We start from the raw sequence: 16663 nt of genomic DNA, 5'->3' as shown, positions 1-16663 counted from the left end.
TCAAGACCGCACCGAGGTTCTTCGACGGGAAATGGCCGCGACCCGAGCCAAAGTACAAGAGCTCCGAGAACACCGAGCCACTTTAGAAGGATATCTGGCAGACGCAGAACGCCAAGCGGCAGAATCCAAAGCCGAAATGAGGAACTTCGTGTCTTCACTTCGTGACCCTCAGAGCTTCAGTCGCCGCAAGTAGTGTTGCACTGGTCCCTTCCGTTTAATCTAAATTTTGCGGATAAATATTACTATTATTTTCTAGTATTATATGTCCGATCCCGCGATTTAAGTGTTTACACTTCCGGGATCTGTTAGGCGGTCTCCATACATTGATGTAGCATAGACCCCTCGAACGGTCACATTTTCCCAAGTATTGTATACTAAGTTATATCAATGATATTGACACGCTATTTGTTTTATTGGGAACACTACATCAGATTCATAACATGGGCTATTTTCAGATAAAATTTACTGGTGGTCAATCTATGATTGTCTTATGTATAAATCAAAGTTATAAGTATTTGAGACCATGTCGACCCAGAAATGGTGGTTCCGCCTCGGATCCTGTTCCTTGTTTGGTTGTGGGCCCAGGGCAGACCAATTAGATTCGAAAGTTTATTTAATCTTAATTACATGTAAATATTATACATCAAGCGATTGTTGGATGGACCCGGTATGGATACTATCACACACATTTCATGAGAATCAATACTATCAGAATTCATAAAGTCTATATTTCAATATCTATAGACCTCTAGTATGAATGGATTCTTACAACATCTTTACTAGTCGGAATCATGATGCATATAAAGAACTAATAATGTTTAGTTTTAACTCTCGACTTGTGAGTGTTATCAAAAAGACTTATTGTCTTTTCATTCTTGATAATGGCAGAAAATGCCACCTCGTAGAAATCCTAGATGTGCCAGCGCCGCAGGGACTACGTCGCCACCACTACCACCACCCCCTCAGTTCGACCCAAAAATGTTCCAGGCTGCCGTGACGGCCGCAGTGGCAGCTGCGATAGCCCAAATCAACCTCAGTAATTCAGGTGGTGCGGGTAGTGGTGCCTCAAATTCTAACAATGGGGACGGCCAGGGACGCTCGAGAGAGTGTACCTACAAAGACTTTACTAACGGCAAGCCCAAAACCTTCAATGGAAGTGGAGGTGTCATAGAGTTGCTACAATGGTTCGAGAAAACCGAGACCATTTTTGAAATATGTGCATGCCCTGAAGCAAGAAAGGTCAATTTTGTTGCATGTACATTCTCTGAAAGGGCCCTCACCTGGTGGAAGGGACACGTCAAAGCACTAACACTCCCGGTGGCTAATTTGATAACATGGGAAGATCTGAAAACCATGTTAATGAAGGAGTACTGCCCAAGGGGCGAGATACAGTATCTGGAAGAAGAATTTTGGGGTCTCAAAATGACAGGCTCTGTCATCCTGTCTTACACCTCAAGGTTCAGCGATCTAGCCATGCTGTGTCCCGGGATGGTTCCTATTGAAAGCAAAAAGGTGGAAAGGTACATATGGGGACTATCTCCCCAAGTTCAAGGAAACGTATTGGCATTAAAGCCAATTACCTTTGACAGTGCCAAGGAACTGGCACAGTAACTCATCGACCATAAAGCCAGCCATGGCACTGTGACAACCACCCCCGAACAAGCAAAAGGGGGAAACAACAAAAGGAAGTTTTGGGACAAGAAGAAGGGCCAACCTACTCAAGACCCTGCCAAGAAGCAACAAGTGGTTGGTGTGCACGCTGCCACAACCACTGCCAACCCAACTCCGATAAGGCAATACGCTGGGAACCTACCAAAGTGCAACAAATGCAACTTTCACCACAATTGCGCATGCCGTGAAATGCATTGCACCAACTGTAACAAAAAGGGGCACACTGCTCGATTTTGTAGAGCTCCAGCCCAACAGAACACACAAGTCGCCAACGCCAGAGCAAGTCGAACCTGCTATGGTTGTGGGAAGCAGGACACTTCAAGCGTAACTGCCCGAAGGCAAGAAACCCCAACCCTGGTGAAGTGGGTAGAGTTCTGGTGATAGGTCACGAGGAAGCAGTTGCAGATCCAACTGTGGTCACCAGTACATTTCTCCTCAACAATACATACGCATGCATTCTTTTCGATAGTGGCGCGGAGAAAAGCTTCGTGAGCCACCAATTTAAACGCTTGCATAATCAAACACCACAAACACTAAAAGACACATTAACCGTAGAAATGGCAAACGGAAAAACAGAGAACACTAACGACATTTACAACGGGTGTACCCTCACCTTAAACAATCACTCTTTCCAAATCGACCTTATGTCGGTCACCACAAAAAGTTTTGATGTTATCATTGGCATGGATTGGTTATGCCGTCAACATGCTGAAATCCTATGTCATGAAAAAGTCGTTCGCCTTAATCTGCCAAGTGACGAAACCCTCGTCATCTATGGCGACAAACCGAGCTCAAGCTTTCAGATCATCTCTTGTGTTAAGGCTCAAAAGTATCTCCTTAAGGAGTACCACGCCTTCCTAGCCCACGTCGTAGACAAGAAACAAGAAGTGAAAGACATCAAGGACATTCTGGAGGTCTGTAATTTCCCCGATGTATTCCCGGAAGACCTTCCAGGAGTGCCCCCTGCTCGACAAGTTGAATTCCGAATTGACCTAATTCCTGGAGCTATCCCTATAGCTAAATCTCCATACCGTCTAGCCCCAACTGAAATGCAGGAACTGTCCAGTCAACTGAACGAACTGTTGAGCAAAGGTTTCATTAGGCCTAGCTTCTCGTCTTAGGGAGCACCAGTCTTATTCGTCAAGAAAAAGGATGGATCATTCCGTATGTACATTAACTACCGTGAATTAAATAAACTCACCATTAAAAACCGATACCCTTTTCCTCGAATCGATGACCTCTTCGACCAGCTACAAGGAGCAAGTTTCTTCTCGAAGATTGACCTTAAATCAAGGTACCATCAACTACGAGTTCAAGAGGAGGATATTCCCAAGACAACCTTCAGAACGTGCTATGGTCACTACGAGTTTGTAGTGATGCCTTTCGGCATAAAAAATGCACCCGCAACATTTATGGACCTGATGAATCGGGTGTGTCGACCTTACTTAGACAAGTTCGTGATTGTATTCATCGATGATATACTAGTCTACTCCCAAAGTAAGGAAGAACACAAACAACATTTACGTCAAGTCCTGGAGACGTTGAGGGCGGAGAAATTATACGCGAAATTCTCAAAGTGCGAGTTCTGGATTCGAGAAGTGAATTTCCTCGGACATGTAGTCAGCAAGGAAGGAATACATTTGGACCCTTCAAAGATCAAGGCAATTGAAAGCTAGGCAGCACCAAGAACACCCACAGAAATCCGACAATTTTTAGGACTCGCCGGTTACTATCGAAGATTCATTAAAAACTTCTCCAAAATCGCGAAGCCCCTCACCACCTTGACTCAAAAAGGAGTGACGTTCGTCTGGGGGGATAAGCAAGAGGTTGCGTTCCAAACACTGAGAAGAACTCTGTGCAGTGCTCCGATCTTGTCCCTATCGGATGGAACCGAAGACTTTGTGGTTTATTGCGATGCATCAAACCAAGGTCTACGATATCGAACTGGGAGCAGTAGGTAAACTACACGACACACGACACACGATATCGAACTGGGAGCAGTAGTTTTCACCCTAAAAATCTGGAGACATTGCCTCTACGGCACCAAGTGCACCATCTTCACCGATCACAAAAGCCTTCAGCATATCCTTAATCAAAAAGAACTAAACATGAGACAATGGCGATGGGTGGAATTACTAAATGATTACGAATGTGAGATTCGTTATCACCCTGGAAAAGCCAACGTGGTTGCAGACGCTTTGAGCAGAAAGGAGTACTCGGGCCGCCGAGTAAAGGCGTTAACCATGACCATCCATTCACACCTGTCTGCACAAATCAAAGAGGCACAGGAAGAAGCCTTGAAGCCAGAAAACGTGGCAGGTGAAGCGTTGAGTGGAATGATCAAAAATCTTGAAGTCAGGGATAACGGCGTTTGTTGTCTCATGAACCGGATCTGGACACCAAAATTTGGTGGATTCAGGGACGTTGTCATGAACGAAGCTCATAAAACTCGCTACTCCGTGCATCCCGGCTCAGACAAGATGTACTTAGACCTCAAGAAGCTGTATTGGTGGCCGAACATGAAAGCCGAAATAACTACCTTTGTGGGCAAGTTCCTGACTTGCGCCAAGGTTAAGGTAGAGTATCAAAAGCCCTCGGGTCTACTTCAGCAGCCAGAGATACCCGAGTGGAAATGGGAGCGAATTACGATGGATTTCATTACAAAGTTACCTAAGACAACGGGTGGACTTGACACCATTTGGGTAACCGTCGAAAAATTAACCAAATCCGTACACTTCCTACCAATAAAGGAGACAGACAAAATGGAGAAACTGACAAGGATCTACATTAAAGAAATTGTGCACCTTCACGGAGTACCGATATCCGTTATCTCTGATAGAGATAGTCGATTCACGTCACGGTTCTGGCAGTCACTACAGAAATCTATGGGAACTAGGTTGGACATGAGTACTGCCTACCACCCACAGACTGACGGGCAGAGTGAAAGAACTATTCCAACGTTAGAGGACATGCTAAGAGCTTGTGTGATAGACTTTAGTAAAGCTTGGGATACTTATTCACCTTTTATCGAATTCTCATACAATAATAGTTATCACACTAGCATCAAAGTTGCTCCGTTCGAAGCCCTCTATGGCCGTAAGTGCAGATTGTTGGAGATAGTGTCTAAGTCCATAACTATATTTGGTATGTACTTGACCCGACCCGGCATGGTCCATTTGGGTTACACTTCACCCGAACAATTTACGTATAATCTTTTGAGAATAGTATAAGTTATGATTTATTAATATATTATAAGATCTAATATATTAATATAAAATCATTTTATTTAATTAGTGTTGATCTATAATTAATTTAGAATTAATTTAGAGATCAAAAGTATGACTAATTAAATATGGGCTCTTGTATTTATATAGTGTGGGCTAATGCTTATTTGGAATGGGCTAGGCTTGCATGGAAAGTCCATGGATACTCCATGGAGCTTTAACCCATGGATCTCCTGGAAATGAAAAGACATGGGTATTAGGGTTTACATGGATGTAACCCTAATCCATCACACTATATAAAGGAGACTTTGGTTCTTGAAATAGCACGAGTTGATGTGTGTAAACCAAGAGGGCCGATTTCAAGAAGTTTGTGACTATTCTCTCAAGTTTCCAAGTTTGTGGTGATTTGTGACTTCCATTTGAGGCATCCACATTATTGGTGTCAGGCTCTCAAACTCCAAGCAATCAACTACTACTACAAGGTAAGTAATTCTACTAGTTTTATTTGATTCAAGTATCCCATGCCATGCTAGTTAGGATAAGAACCTTGGAAAAATATTTATTTGCATGTATCTTAGTCAAACATAGATCCAAGGTTTCTAGGGTTGCATGTACACCATAGGAGTGTTAGAATGCTCAAAACCCATTAGTGGTATCAGAGCCTGGTTTGTTTATTTGATACTTGATGCAAAAAAAAAACAAAAAAAAAACTTGTAAATCGAAGTTTTGTTCAAAATCTCGTATCAAAATTTCAAGTTTTGTATATCTACTTACGATTCTTGAAATTTTTTGATATGAACATTCATAAACATATGAGTTTAGAAGATCATAGAAATTATGTGCTAATAATTGATTAGATTAATTCTTGATCTTTATGTGTTTTAATGGAGTCCATAACTACTTCTTAAGTTATGGATAACCAAAAGTCACATTTATAAATAACCATTACAAGAACACATATGTTACAAAAAATGAAGAGTCTTCATTTTTAATAACCATTAACTCATAAGTTATGAGAAATGAAAAGTCTTGAAAGTTTACAAAACTTGCCCTCAAGTTTTGGAACATGTAAAGTCATATTAAAAACTTTAGTTCCAACCCCTAGAATTTTAAAAGTTAAAATTCAACCCTTATACTTTATAATATTATAAGTTTAATAATATTTATATATGTATAAGATCCAGTCGTCTTACCGCTAGTACGCCTCATTCACGAAGCCGGTCTATAAGGGGGGTATAAGGTTGTTGCCTATAAAATGGCAACTTAATGGGTGTCCACTCTCACCCACCGCTTCCTTGATCGGTGGAGGGTCGTTAGTCGAACGGGTACGACAAGGACTTATAAATTCTCATTAAAAGTATAATGATAATACTAAAGTAACTAAACTTTATTGAATTCCCAATCTTAGTTATTTTAGGAAAATGTGAATAAGGTGCTAATCCATGAAATTACACTTTACACTTTATTTAAGTCGTTAGTGGAGCGTGTGTGGTTAACCGGCACACTAACTTGAACTTAACAAGGTAGGTAAAGGGTGACTTAATTTTTATCGTAGTATCGATGGAGCGTGTGTGGTTAATTGGCACATCGATTGAGGGGTAATACATTAAGGGTACCAAGTAATTTGCATGGTTACTTCACACCTTGTTTTGTGATCCTCGGCATCCCAGTCACAAAACTTGAAGGGCACACTCGAGATTGAAACATGCCATTGAAGAAACTTCAATGAATCTCAAAGAATCTAGGAGTTTCTAAACCAATTAAAACCTAATTAAATATTTCGTTTTTCATGGTGGAAATTTGTGAATCGTCATTCACCTACCTTCAAATATCTTATAGCTTAGATTACGGCATCCCTCTTCTAAGTTATAAAATATTGTGTTGGGTCCTAGCCTTAATATTACATTTGGGTGTTTTGTTAAGGACTATCTCTATATCTAATCTAATCTATTCCCTCTTCTTTTCAGATGTCTTACAATAACAATGCTTCTGGCTCAAACCCTACTAGCTCCTTCTCTCTCATGAATCTTTGTGGGAGAGTCATCTTTGATGGGTCCAACTTTACAGATTGGATCAGAAACATCAGGATGGTCACTCGGTATGAGAACAAAGAATATGTTCTCGACAAGGAGCTGAAGGTACCCGAGCCAACTGCTACTCTTGAAGAGCTTGCTGAATATGAGGTACATGAAAGAGATGCTACAAAAGTGGCATGCATCATGATGGCCACCATGACAGTCGAGCTCCAAAAGTCCTATGAGGACTATTATCCTTTTGAGATGCACCAGGACTTGATGGACCGCTACCATCAAAGTGCTCGTCAAGAGCGATATGAAATAATCTCCTCCATGATAACAACCCGAATGAAGGATGGTGAACCCATCACGGGCTACATGAAGAAAATGCAAAGGTATGTGGACCGTTTACTGAAGCTGAATGTGAACTTCCCTGAGGAGTTAGCAATAGACATCATTTTGCACTCCTTGCCATTGTGTTATGATCAATTCCGCATGACATGTCACATGAACAAGGAAGAAGTCACCCTCAGCAAACTTCAAGGACTCTTGAAGACCGCCGAAAGTGGTATAAAGGGTAAGTCGGTTGTTACTACTCCTACTCCTACTCCAACTGCGGCCAATGTCTTGGCAATCGGGCATGGCAAAGGGAAGAAGAGAAAGAACCCTTCTAAGGGTACCAAGGGTAAGACCCTTGAAGGCTCCTCTTCAAGCAAAACCAAGAAAGGTTTTGTCACTCCTTCTGCTAACCCTAATGAGGCTGAATGCTTCTATTGCCATGAAAAGTCGCACTGGAAGCGAAACTGCCCAAAGTACCAGCAAGATTTGAAGGATGGGAAAGTAAAACCCAACCATGCAGGTATATACATTATATTGTCTAATAACTCACCTCATTCTAAGTCTTGGGTCCTTGATACAGGTTGTGGTATTCACATATGTTGTGATTTGCAGGGACTAAAAAGAAGTGAGAATGTGGAGCAGGGAAAGATAAACTTGATCATGGGAAACAGGAAAGCTTCACCTGTCACCAAGATCGGAGTTTATTCCTTAGTGCTAAATAGTGGGTTTACATTAGATTTGAATAAATGTTATTATTCGCCAGAAATGGCAAGAAATGTTATTTCCTTTCATGCATTGTATAAACCAGGTTTTACCTTTTATTTTGATAATAATAATGGTAGTATTGATGCTTTCTTTAACAATGTTCTTTATTTTAAAGCATTACCTTGTGATGGCGTGTATGAAACTGTATCTGTTATAGATAATCTAGGAAATAATGTATTGTGTATTAACTCTTCCACTAGCTTAGATAAAGCATCCTTATGGCATTGTCGTCTTGGACATGTAAGCAAGAAACGCATAGGACAACTCCAAAAGGATGGAGTCTTGGAGTCATTTGACCTAAAGTCAGATGATAGTTGTGAATCTTGTTTGCTTGGTAAAATGACAAAGTCACCTTTTACTGGCACTTGTGCTAGGGGTAAAGGTTTGTTGGACCTCATACACACGGATGTGTGTGGACCCTTCAGAACCGCCACAAGAGATGCTAATCGGTTCTATGTGACTTTTACTGATGATTTTAGTAGATATGGATATGTCTACCTAATCAAGCATAAGTCAGAAACATTTGAGAAATTCAAAGAGTTTAAGCAAGAAGTGGAGAATCAGTTGGGCAGGAACATTAAGATGCTTCGATCCGATCGTGGTGGTGAGTATCTTAGTACCGAGTTCCTTGACTATCTTAAGGAATGTGGGATTGTCTCACAATTGACACCTCCTAGGACACCACAGTTGAATGGTGTAGCTGAGAGGCGCAATCGGACCTTGTTGGACATGGTTCGTTCCATGATGAGTCGAGCTTCGCTACCAATCTCATTTTGGGGGTATTCCTTAGAGACTGCCGCCCATATCCTTAATCTAGTCCCTACAAAGAAGGTTGCCAAAACACCTCACGAGGTGTGGACTGGAAAAGTTCCTAATCTAGACCACATCAAGATTTGGGGTTGCGAGGCTTTCGTGAGACGCGAGACTCACGATAAGCTCGAACCCCGAAGCGAAAGGTGTATTTTCATCGGCTACCCACAGAAATCCTTTGGTTACATCTTCTACAGACCCAGTGATAATGTGGTCTTTGTAGCAAGAAGAGGATTCTTTCAAGAGAGAGAGAATTCATGAGCCAAGGAGACAGTGGGAGGCAAATTGACCTTGAGGAAATTCAAGAGTCAAGTGGTGAAGGAACCTCAAACCCTAGCCCTCAACCTGAGGAGGAAACTCCTGTTGAGCCGACTGAAGAATCTATACCTCTGAGGCGTTCCACCAGAGTTAGGAATGCACCTGAGCATTATTATGGTTTTCATATTACTGTAGAAGGTGAGACACTTATCAGTGATAACACACTGGTAAATCTGGATGAGCGTAACAGCTACACGGAAGCCATGGCAGGCCCTGAGGCTGCTAAATGGAAAGAGGCTATGGATAGCGAGATACAGTCCATGTATGACAATCAAGTTTGGAACTTGGTTGACAATGTACCTGATCGTAAGATAGTTGGGTGCAAATGGATCTTCAAGAAGAAGACCGACATGGATGGTAATGTACACACTTATAAGGCACGACTGGTTGCAAAGGGTTATTCTCAAACTTCGGGAGTTGATTATGATGAGACCTTTTCAGCAGTGGCCAAGATTAAGTCTATTAGGGTTCTGTTAGCCATTGCTGCATTTCATGATTATGAAATATGGCAAATGGATGTCAAAACCGCTTTCCTTAATGGAAAGTTGGCTGAAGATGTTTACATGGTTCATCCAGAGGGTTTTGTCAGTACAGAGTACCCCAGTAGAGTGTGTAAGCTCGAGAAATCCATCTATGGATTAAAACAGGCACCTCGCATATGGAATCTTTGCTTTGATGAGAAAATCAAAGAATTTGGCTTTTCAAGGAGTGAAGATGAGTCTTGTGTCTATATCAAGGCTAGTGGGAGTATAGTCAGCTTTTTGGTACTGTATGTGGATGACATACTACTCATAGGAAATGACATCCCAACCCTGCAGGAAGTAAAGTCCTGGCTTGGGAAGTGTTTCGCTATGAAGGACCTTGGAGAAGCTGCCTATATCCTAGGGATAAGGATTTTGAGAAACAGGAGTAAAAGACTAATTGGACTTAGTCAAAGCACCTATGTGGACAAAGTGTTGAAAAGGTTCAACATGCATAACTCCAAGAAAGGAGAGTTACCCATCCAGAGTAACGACAGATTGAGTAAGACACAAAGCCCTAGTACTGAGGCTGAGATAGCAGAAATGAGTCGAATACCTTATGCTTCAGCTGTAAGATCGATCATGTATGCTATTATGTGTACTCGACCTGATGTAGCCTTTGCTTTGAGCATGGTTAGCAGGTATCAGGGGAACCCTGGCAAGGCACACTGGACTGCGGTAAAGAATATCCTCAAGTACCTATGGAGGACTAAGGACTGGGTCCTTACCCTCGGTGGCAGTGAGGACTTGAGAGTTGTAGGGTACAGTGATGCTAGCTTTCAGACTGACAGGGATAATTTCCGCTCTCAGTCGGGCTGGGTCTTTACTCTAAATGGAGGGGCAATTACTTGGAAAAGTTCCAAGCAGGAGACAGTGGCTGATTCCACTTGTGAATCAGAGTATATAGCAGCAAGTGAGGCAGCAAAGGAGGCTATATGGCTAAAGAACTTCATCGGAGACCTTGGAGTTGTACCAGCTATAAAGGAGCCAATGGAGATTTTCGGTGACAGCAATAGTGCGGTTGCCTTAGCCAAGGAACCAAGAGATCATGGGAGACCCAGACACATTGACAGAAAATATCACTTCATTAGACATCGAATAGAAGAAGGAATCCTCGTGGCAAAGAGGGTATCATCGGATGAGAACCCAGCAGATCCCCTCACGAAAGGACTGACTCGGGCTAAGCATCTCCAGCATGCTCGGAGCATAGGGCTGAAGGATGATATTAGTTTTAGTAGTTAGATAATCTTGAAATTTGTAAAATGTAATTGACATTTGATGATAAATAAAAGCTGTTATTTATGAGTAAAGTGTTGCTATCTCTTGTCAATCGTTTACTATTATTTCTTTTTGCATGTTTTGACTTCCAGAATAATTATGTTATGGTTTATATTATATTATTCAAACTCTCCACAGTCGGTCATATGTTGGAAGTAGATATGAATCAAGACTGTCATGGGTTGGCTTGTAGAGGTCTAAGATGTTAGACAAAGCGGGGCTACACCACTCATTAGTGCTCATATGTTCTGAGTATTGGATTCAACCCACGCTCACTTGTATCACTTCATGGAATTTATCTCGAGTGATCGTGAGACGGTAATATCATATAAGTCTTCAAACCTAGAGATATGATTTGTTGCCTATGAGTTGGTTATGCATTTGATTGCACGAAAACGTATTGGTTACTCGATATTATAAACCGTGCTTTTGTGTGTAATTCAACAAGTAGTAGAGCAAACATATGAGTCGAAGTTTATCTGTTCCTTCTAGGATTAGAAGCGATATCTGGGCCCCTCGATGATTTTGTTTTGACCTATGTACCGGGCCCGGTCAGAACTAAATTGATGTGTTCAGTTAAGTTCTATGTCAAACAAATCGGAAATCGGGAAAAAAATGTTGGACAATAAGCAAGACCATGTTCCATGTATTTGTCCGGCTGATATCTAGAACAGAGGATTATATGATCACTTATCTAAAATGGCGCTTCATAGTTCAACAGAGTTTTAAGAGCTACGATTGCTGATCGATTCCTGAAGTCATACTTGCAACTATAGTTATTAGACTTATCCAAGTGGGAGACTGTTGGAGATAGTGTCTAAGTCCATAACTATATTTGGTATGTACTTGACCCGACCCGGCATGGTCCATTTGGGTTGCACTTCACCCGAACAATTTACGTATAATCTTTTGAGAATAGTATAAGTTATGATTTATTAATATATTATAAGATCTAATATATTAATATAAAATCATATTATTTAATTAGTGTTGATCTATAATTAATTTAGAATTAATTTAGAGATCAAAAGTATGACTAATTAAATATGGTCTCTTGTATTTATATAGTGTGGGCTAATGCTTATTTGGAATGGGCTAGGCTTGCATGGAAAGTCCATGGATACTCCATGGAGCTTTAACCCATGGATCTCATGGAAATGAAAAGACATGGGTATTAGGGTTTACATGGATGTAACCCTAATCCACCACACTATATAAAGGAGGCTTTGGTTCTTGAAATAGCACGAGTTGATGTGTGTAAACCAAGAGGGCCGATTTCAAGAAGTTTGTGACTATTCTCTCAAGTTTCCACGTTTGTGGTGATTTGTGACTTCCATTTGAGGCATCCACATTATTGGTGTTAGGCTCTCAAACTCCAAGCAATCAACTACTACTACAAGGTAAGTAATTCTACTAGTTTTATTTGATTCAAGTATCCCATGCCATGCTAGTTAGGATAAGAACCTTGGAAAAATAATTATTTGCATGTATCTTAGTCAAACATAGATCCAAGGTTTCTAGGGTTGCATGTACACCATAGGAGTGTTAGAATGCTCAAAACCCATCACAGATAACCCCTGTGTTTGGCTGAGGTGGGCGATACACAACTAGCAAGAGGGCAAGTCCCTAACAGTGCACTCACTGGCCCGGAGATCATAAGGGAAACAACCGAAAAGATCGTCCAAATTCGAGAAAGAATGAAGGCTTCGCTAGACCGACAAAAGAGCTATGTAGATAAGAGACGGAAACCTTTCGAATTCCATGTTGGGGATCGAGTACTTATGAAAGTATCACCTTGGAAGGGGTTTATACATTTTGGAAAAACATGGGAAACTAAATCCAAGGTATATCGGGCCATTCGAAATCCTTGCCAGGATTGGCCCGGTGGCATACAAGCTACGATTACCACAGGAATCTGAAGAAATGTTTGTCTGATGAGACCCTCGTCATTCCTATGGAAGAAATTGAGATCAACGAGAACCTCCACTTTGTAGAGGAACTTGACCAAGAGGTGAAATCGACGAACAAAGTTGCATTCCCATCATAAAGGTTCGCTGGAATGCCAAGCGAGGACCCGAATTTACTTGTGAACGTGAGGACCAAATGAAACAAAAGTACCCACATCTATTCCCCAATTCTTGAAGTCCCACTCAAAATGCAAATTTCGGGACGAAATTCCTTCTAACGGGGGGATAATGTGACAACCGTCAGATTCAAGCCAAAGTTAAAGTCAACAAGTCAAAGTCAAAGTTAACGAGTCAAAACGGTCAAACTTAACTAATACTTGTATGTTAAAAGTTATTCTATAAAATTGTGTATTGGTATGCCAAGAATTCAAGTGTTTCGGATATTTTACGTGTTTAGCAATGTAAAACCCTAAAAAGGGAGTTAAATGTAAATATGTTAGATCAATAAGGGTAATGTCGTGATCTCCCATATAATAGTCCTTAAATAACCCGCTATATGACTTAGGAAGTGATTGAAGAACCATGTCAACAGCCAACTTCCTTGAAACAACGAAACCCAACATTATCAGCCTGTCAATGTCTGACTTCATCTCCAAGACATGTGCACACACAGACCTTCCATCTTGGTGTTTTCTAGCCAATAGGACTTGAGTGACCTTGAACTTTTCAAGTCTTTGAACTTGTGGGTCGGGGAGAATTATTGGAGGAGGTGGAGAAAGAGAAGTTCCACTACAACACAAAAAGGGATTAATCTTTCGCCTCGATCGTCTTGTGGAATTTCATCTTTATAAGGAAATTTATATTCAAAAGATTCGGAAAGACCATAGTTGTCAAAACTAAACATCTACAAGGGAGAAATTCAAGTTGGTTGATTTAAGTCCTTAATATAACACCCAAATGAAATATTAAGGCTAGGACCCAACACAATATTCTACAATTCGGAAGAGGGATGCCGTAATCCAATTGCAAAATATTTGAAGGTAGGTAAATAACGATTTACCAATTTACACTATGAAAAACAAAATTGATTATTAAGTTTTAAATGAATTGAAATTCCTAGATCCTTTGAGATTCATTGAACTTTTCAATGGCATGTTTAAATCTCGATTGTGCCTTGCAAGTTTGTGACTGGGATGCCGAGGATCACAAACAAGGTGTGAATAACCATGCAAATGTGCTTGGCACTCTTATTGTTACAGATCACCTAATCAATGTGTTGATTAACCATACATGCTCCATTGATCTATGATTAACATCAAGGTACCCTTTGCCACACACTGTTAGTCCCAAATTAGTGTGTTGGTTAACCACAAACGCTCCACTAACGACTTAACAAGGTGCAAAGTGCAATTTCATGGGTTAGCACCAAATTCACAGTTTTCCTAAGTAACTAAGATTGGAATTTATAAGTGTTTAGTTACTTGGTATTTTCATTATACTTTTAATGAGAATTAATGTTCTATCCTACCCGTTCGGCTAACGACCCTCCACCAGTCAAGGAAGCGGTGGGTGAGAGTGGACACCCATTAAACCACCATTTTATAGGCAATAACCTTATACCCCCTTATAGATCGACTTCGTGAATGAGACCTACTAACGGTAAGACTGACTTTTTAAATTATACATATATATAGTATATTAGACTTTTAATTTTATATAGTATAAGGGTGTATTTTAAACATTTAAAATACTAGGTGGTTTAATCTATTAATAAATTATACTCTTAATTTAATTAATCTTAATCCATGTTATTATGGATTTATTAAACTTCTCTCTTAATTAAAAACTTTAATCAATTTAATAAAGTCCATAGGGCGTAATTGAACTATTCAAGGCATCTAGGTTATTAAAAATTCAAAATTAAAACTTTTTAATTAATTTTTAAGTTATAAACCCAATAGTTGCGTCTTTTGAATCTTTTAAATTACTAGAGTTAATGTTTTCATAATTTGAGACTTTTCAAATACCAAAACTTAAGGGCAAGTTTTGTAACTCTTGGAAAACCTTTGAGTTCCAAATTTTATGACACATTGTGTAACTCCTTAAAACCTTTGAGTTCCAAAATTTTGATGGCAAATTTGTAACTATCCAAGACTCTTGAACTCCATAACTATGAGTTAATGTTATTTTAATGGATGAAACTTTTCATGTTCCATAACTTGAGGACAAGCTATGGAAGTCATTAAAAAAATTAGATCAATTTTAACAAATAGAATTATCATATAATCTAGGATTGATATAATTTAACTCATAAGGCAAGATAATTCATATCAACAATTTACAAGCAACTTTGTTTATCATATAACCAACAATTAACTTAAAACTTTGACAATTATCTTCTAATTGGAAGAGGATCATCATTAGCAAATTAGAAAATATATTTTTTTATGATACAAAACATTTTGTGGTAATGATCCTAAACCAATTTTGGCCAAAAACTCAAAATTCTGCAACCAGAGGCATCAACTCGTCTAATGCATGATCATGACTCGTCGAGTTGTCCTTTTACTGAGTGGACTCATCGAGTGAGCCAGTGGACTCGGCGAGTTCATCAGTCAGAGGCCAGAAAATCGATTTTTTTCAATTTTGAAAAATAGCAAGCATCAAATATAACAGAAAACAATCCTTGGCTCTGATACCACTGTTGAGTTTTGTATACTACAACATCCTATGGTGCACATACAACCCTAATTGCTTTGGATCTATGTTTTCTCTAATTATATATGCAATATTGTTTCCAAAGCATGAAGCCTACAAATAGCATACAATTGAAATAAACAACATAGAATTGAGTTATAGAATTAACTCTTTGTTGTAGCTTGTCGTTTTGGCCTTTAAGAAATTAGCACCTTAAATGTGATGCCTCAAATGGTTCACAAACACCATAAACAAATTGAGGAATTTTGAGAGAATATATGGAGCACTAAAATTCGGCTATGCTTCTCCAAGAATACATGTTCAACCCATTTTAGGCCAAAGGGGTGTCATATATATTGTGTAGGAATCCAAGAGTCATGGGTAAACCCTAATCCATACACTTGGGTTATGATCCATATTTCATGTGGGCTAACTTATCATGGATACCTACATAAACTTAGCCCATCATGGATAAATAGCCCAAACAATATATATATATATATATATATATATATATATATATATATATATATATCACTGATTTACATAATCAGTCCCCGTTAATTTAATTAGTCTCTTTTGATCACTAAATTAATTCCAAATTAATTCTTGATCAATACTAATTAAATAACATGATTTCATATTAATATATTTGAACTTATAATACATTAATAAATCATAAATAACCTCTTCTCAAAAGTCCATCCTATTAAATTGCTCTGGTGAGGCAACCAAAATGGACAATGCTACTCTCGGGTCAAGTACATATCAATTATAGTTATGGGTTTAGACACCTAATCCAACAGTTTCTGGATATGAGACAGACGACTGAGACCGTGGCAGAGATCACCACCAATTCCGAGAGAGAGCTTTAGTGGTACCCCAGTACGCTGTAGATGAGGATATATGGAAGACCCGGTACCATGAAATGTTGAGACATGATATCAGGAAGTTCGTTAGGTTTTCCGCTTGCCCAACTCTAGACGACATGATATCCAGGGCCTAGGAGCGAAGATTAATTTGGAGAATATAGGTAAGAGGAAGGCATAGCATGGGCAGACGACTGCGGCTCCGGCGAAGAAACCCATGGGCTTCAATTCTAGATCGAAGGGCCAATA

At 39.8% G+C, this 16663-nt stretch overlaps 1 protein-coding gene across 1 annotated transcript in view; it reads left to right on the top strand.

Moving 5' to 3' along the window:
• The first annotated feature begins 891 nt into the window (after nt 1–891).
• Nucleotides 892–16663, top strand: part of LOC145111259 (uncharacterized) — a 30706-nt gene continuing 14934 nt past the window's right edge. The window contains exon 1 of the mRNA XM_079047555.1: nt 892–1054. Coding sequence (XP_078903681.1) covers nt 892–1054 — 163 coding nt within the window. The remainder of the gene's footprint in view (nt 1055–16663) is intronic.

Source organism: Lactuca virosa, chromosome 5 (genome assembly GCF_052849685.1).
Source record: "Lactuca virosa cultivar CGN04683 chromosome 5, Lactuca_virosa_CGN04683_v6, whole genome shotgun sequence".
Classification (NCBI taxonomy): domain Eukaryota; kingdom Viridiplantae; phylum Streptophyta; class Magnoliopsida; order Asterales; family Asteraceae; genus Lactuca; species Lactuca virosa.
The sequence above is the reverse complement of the archived record's forward strand: the minus strand, read 5'-3'. Positions and strand labels throughout refer to the sequence as shown.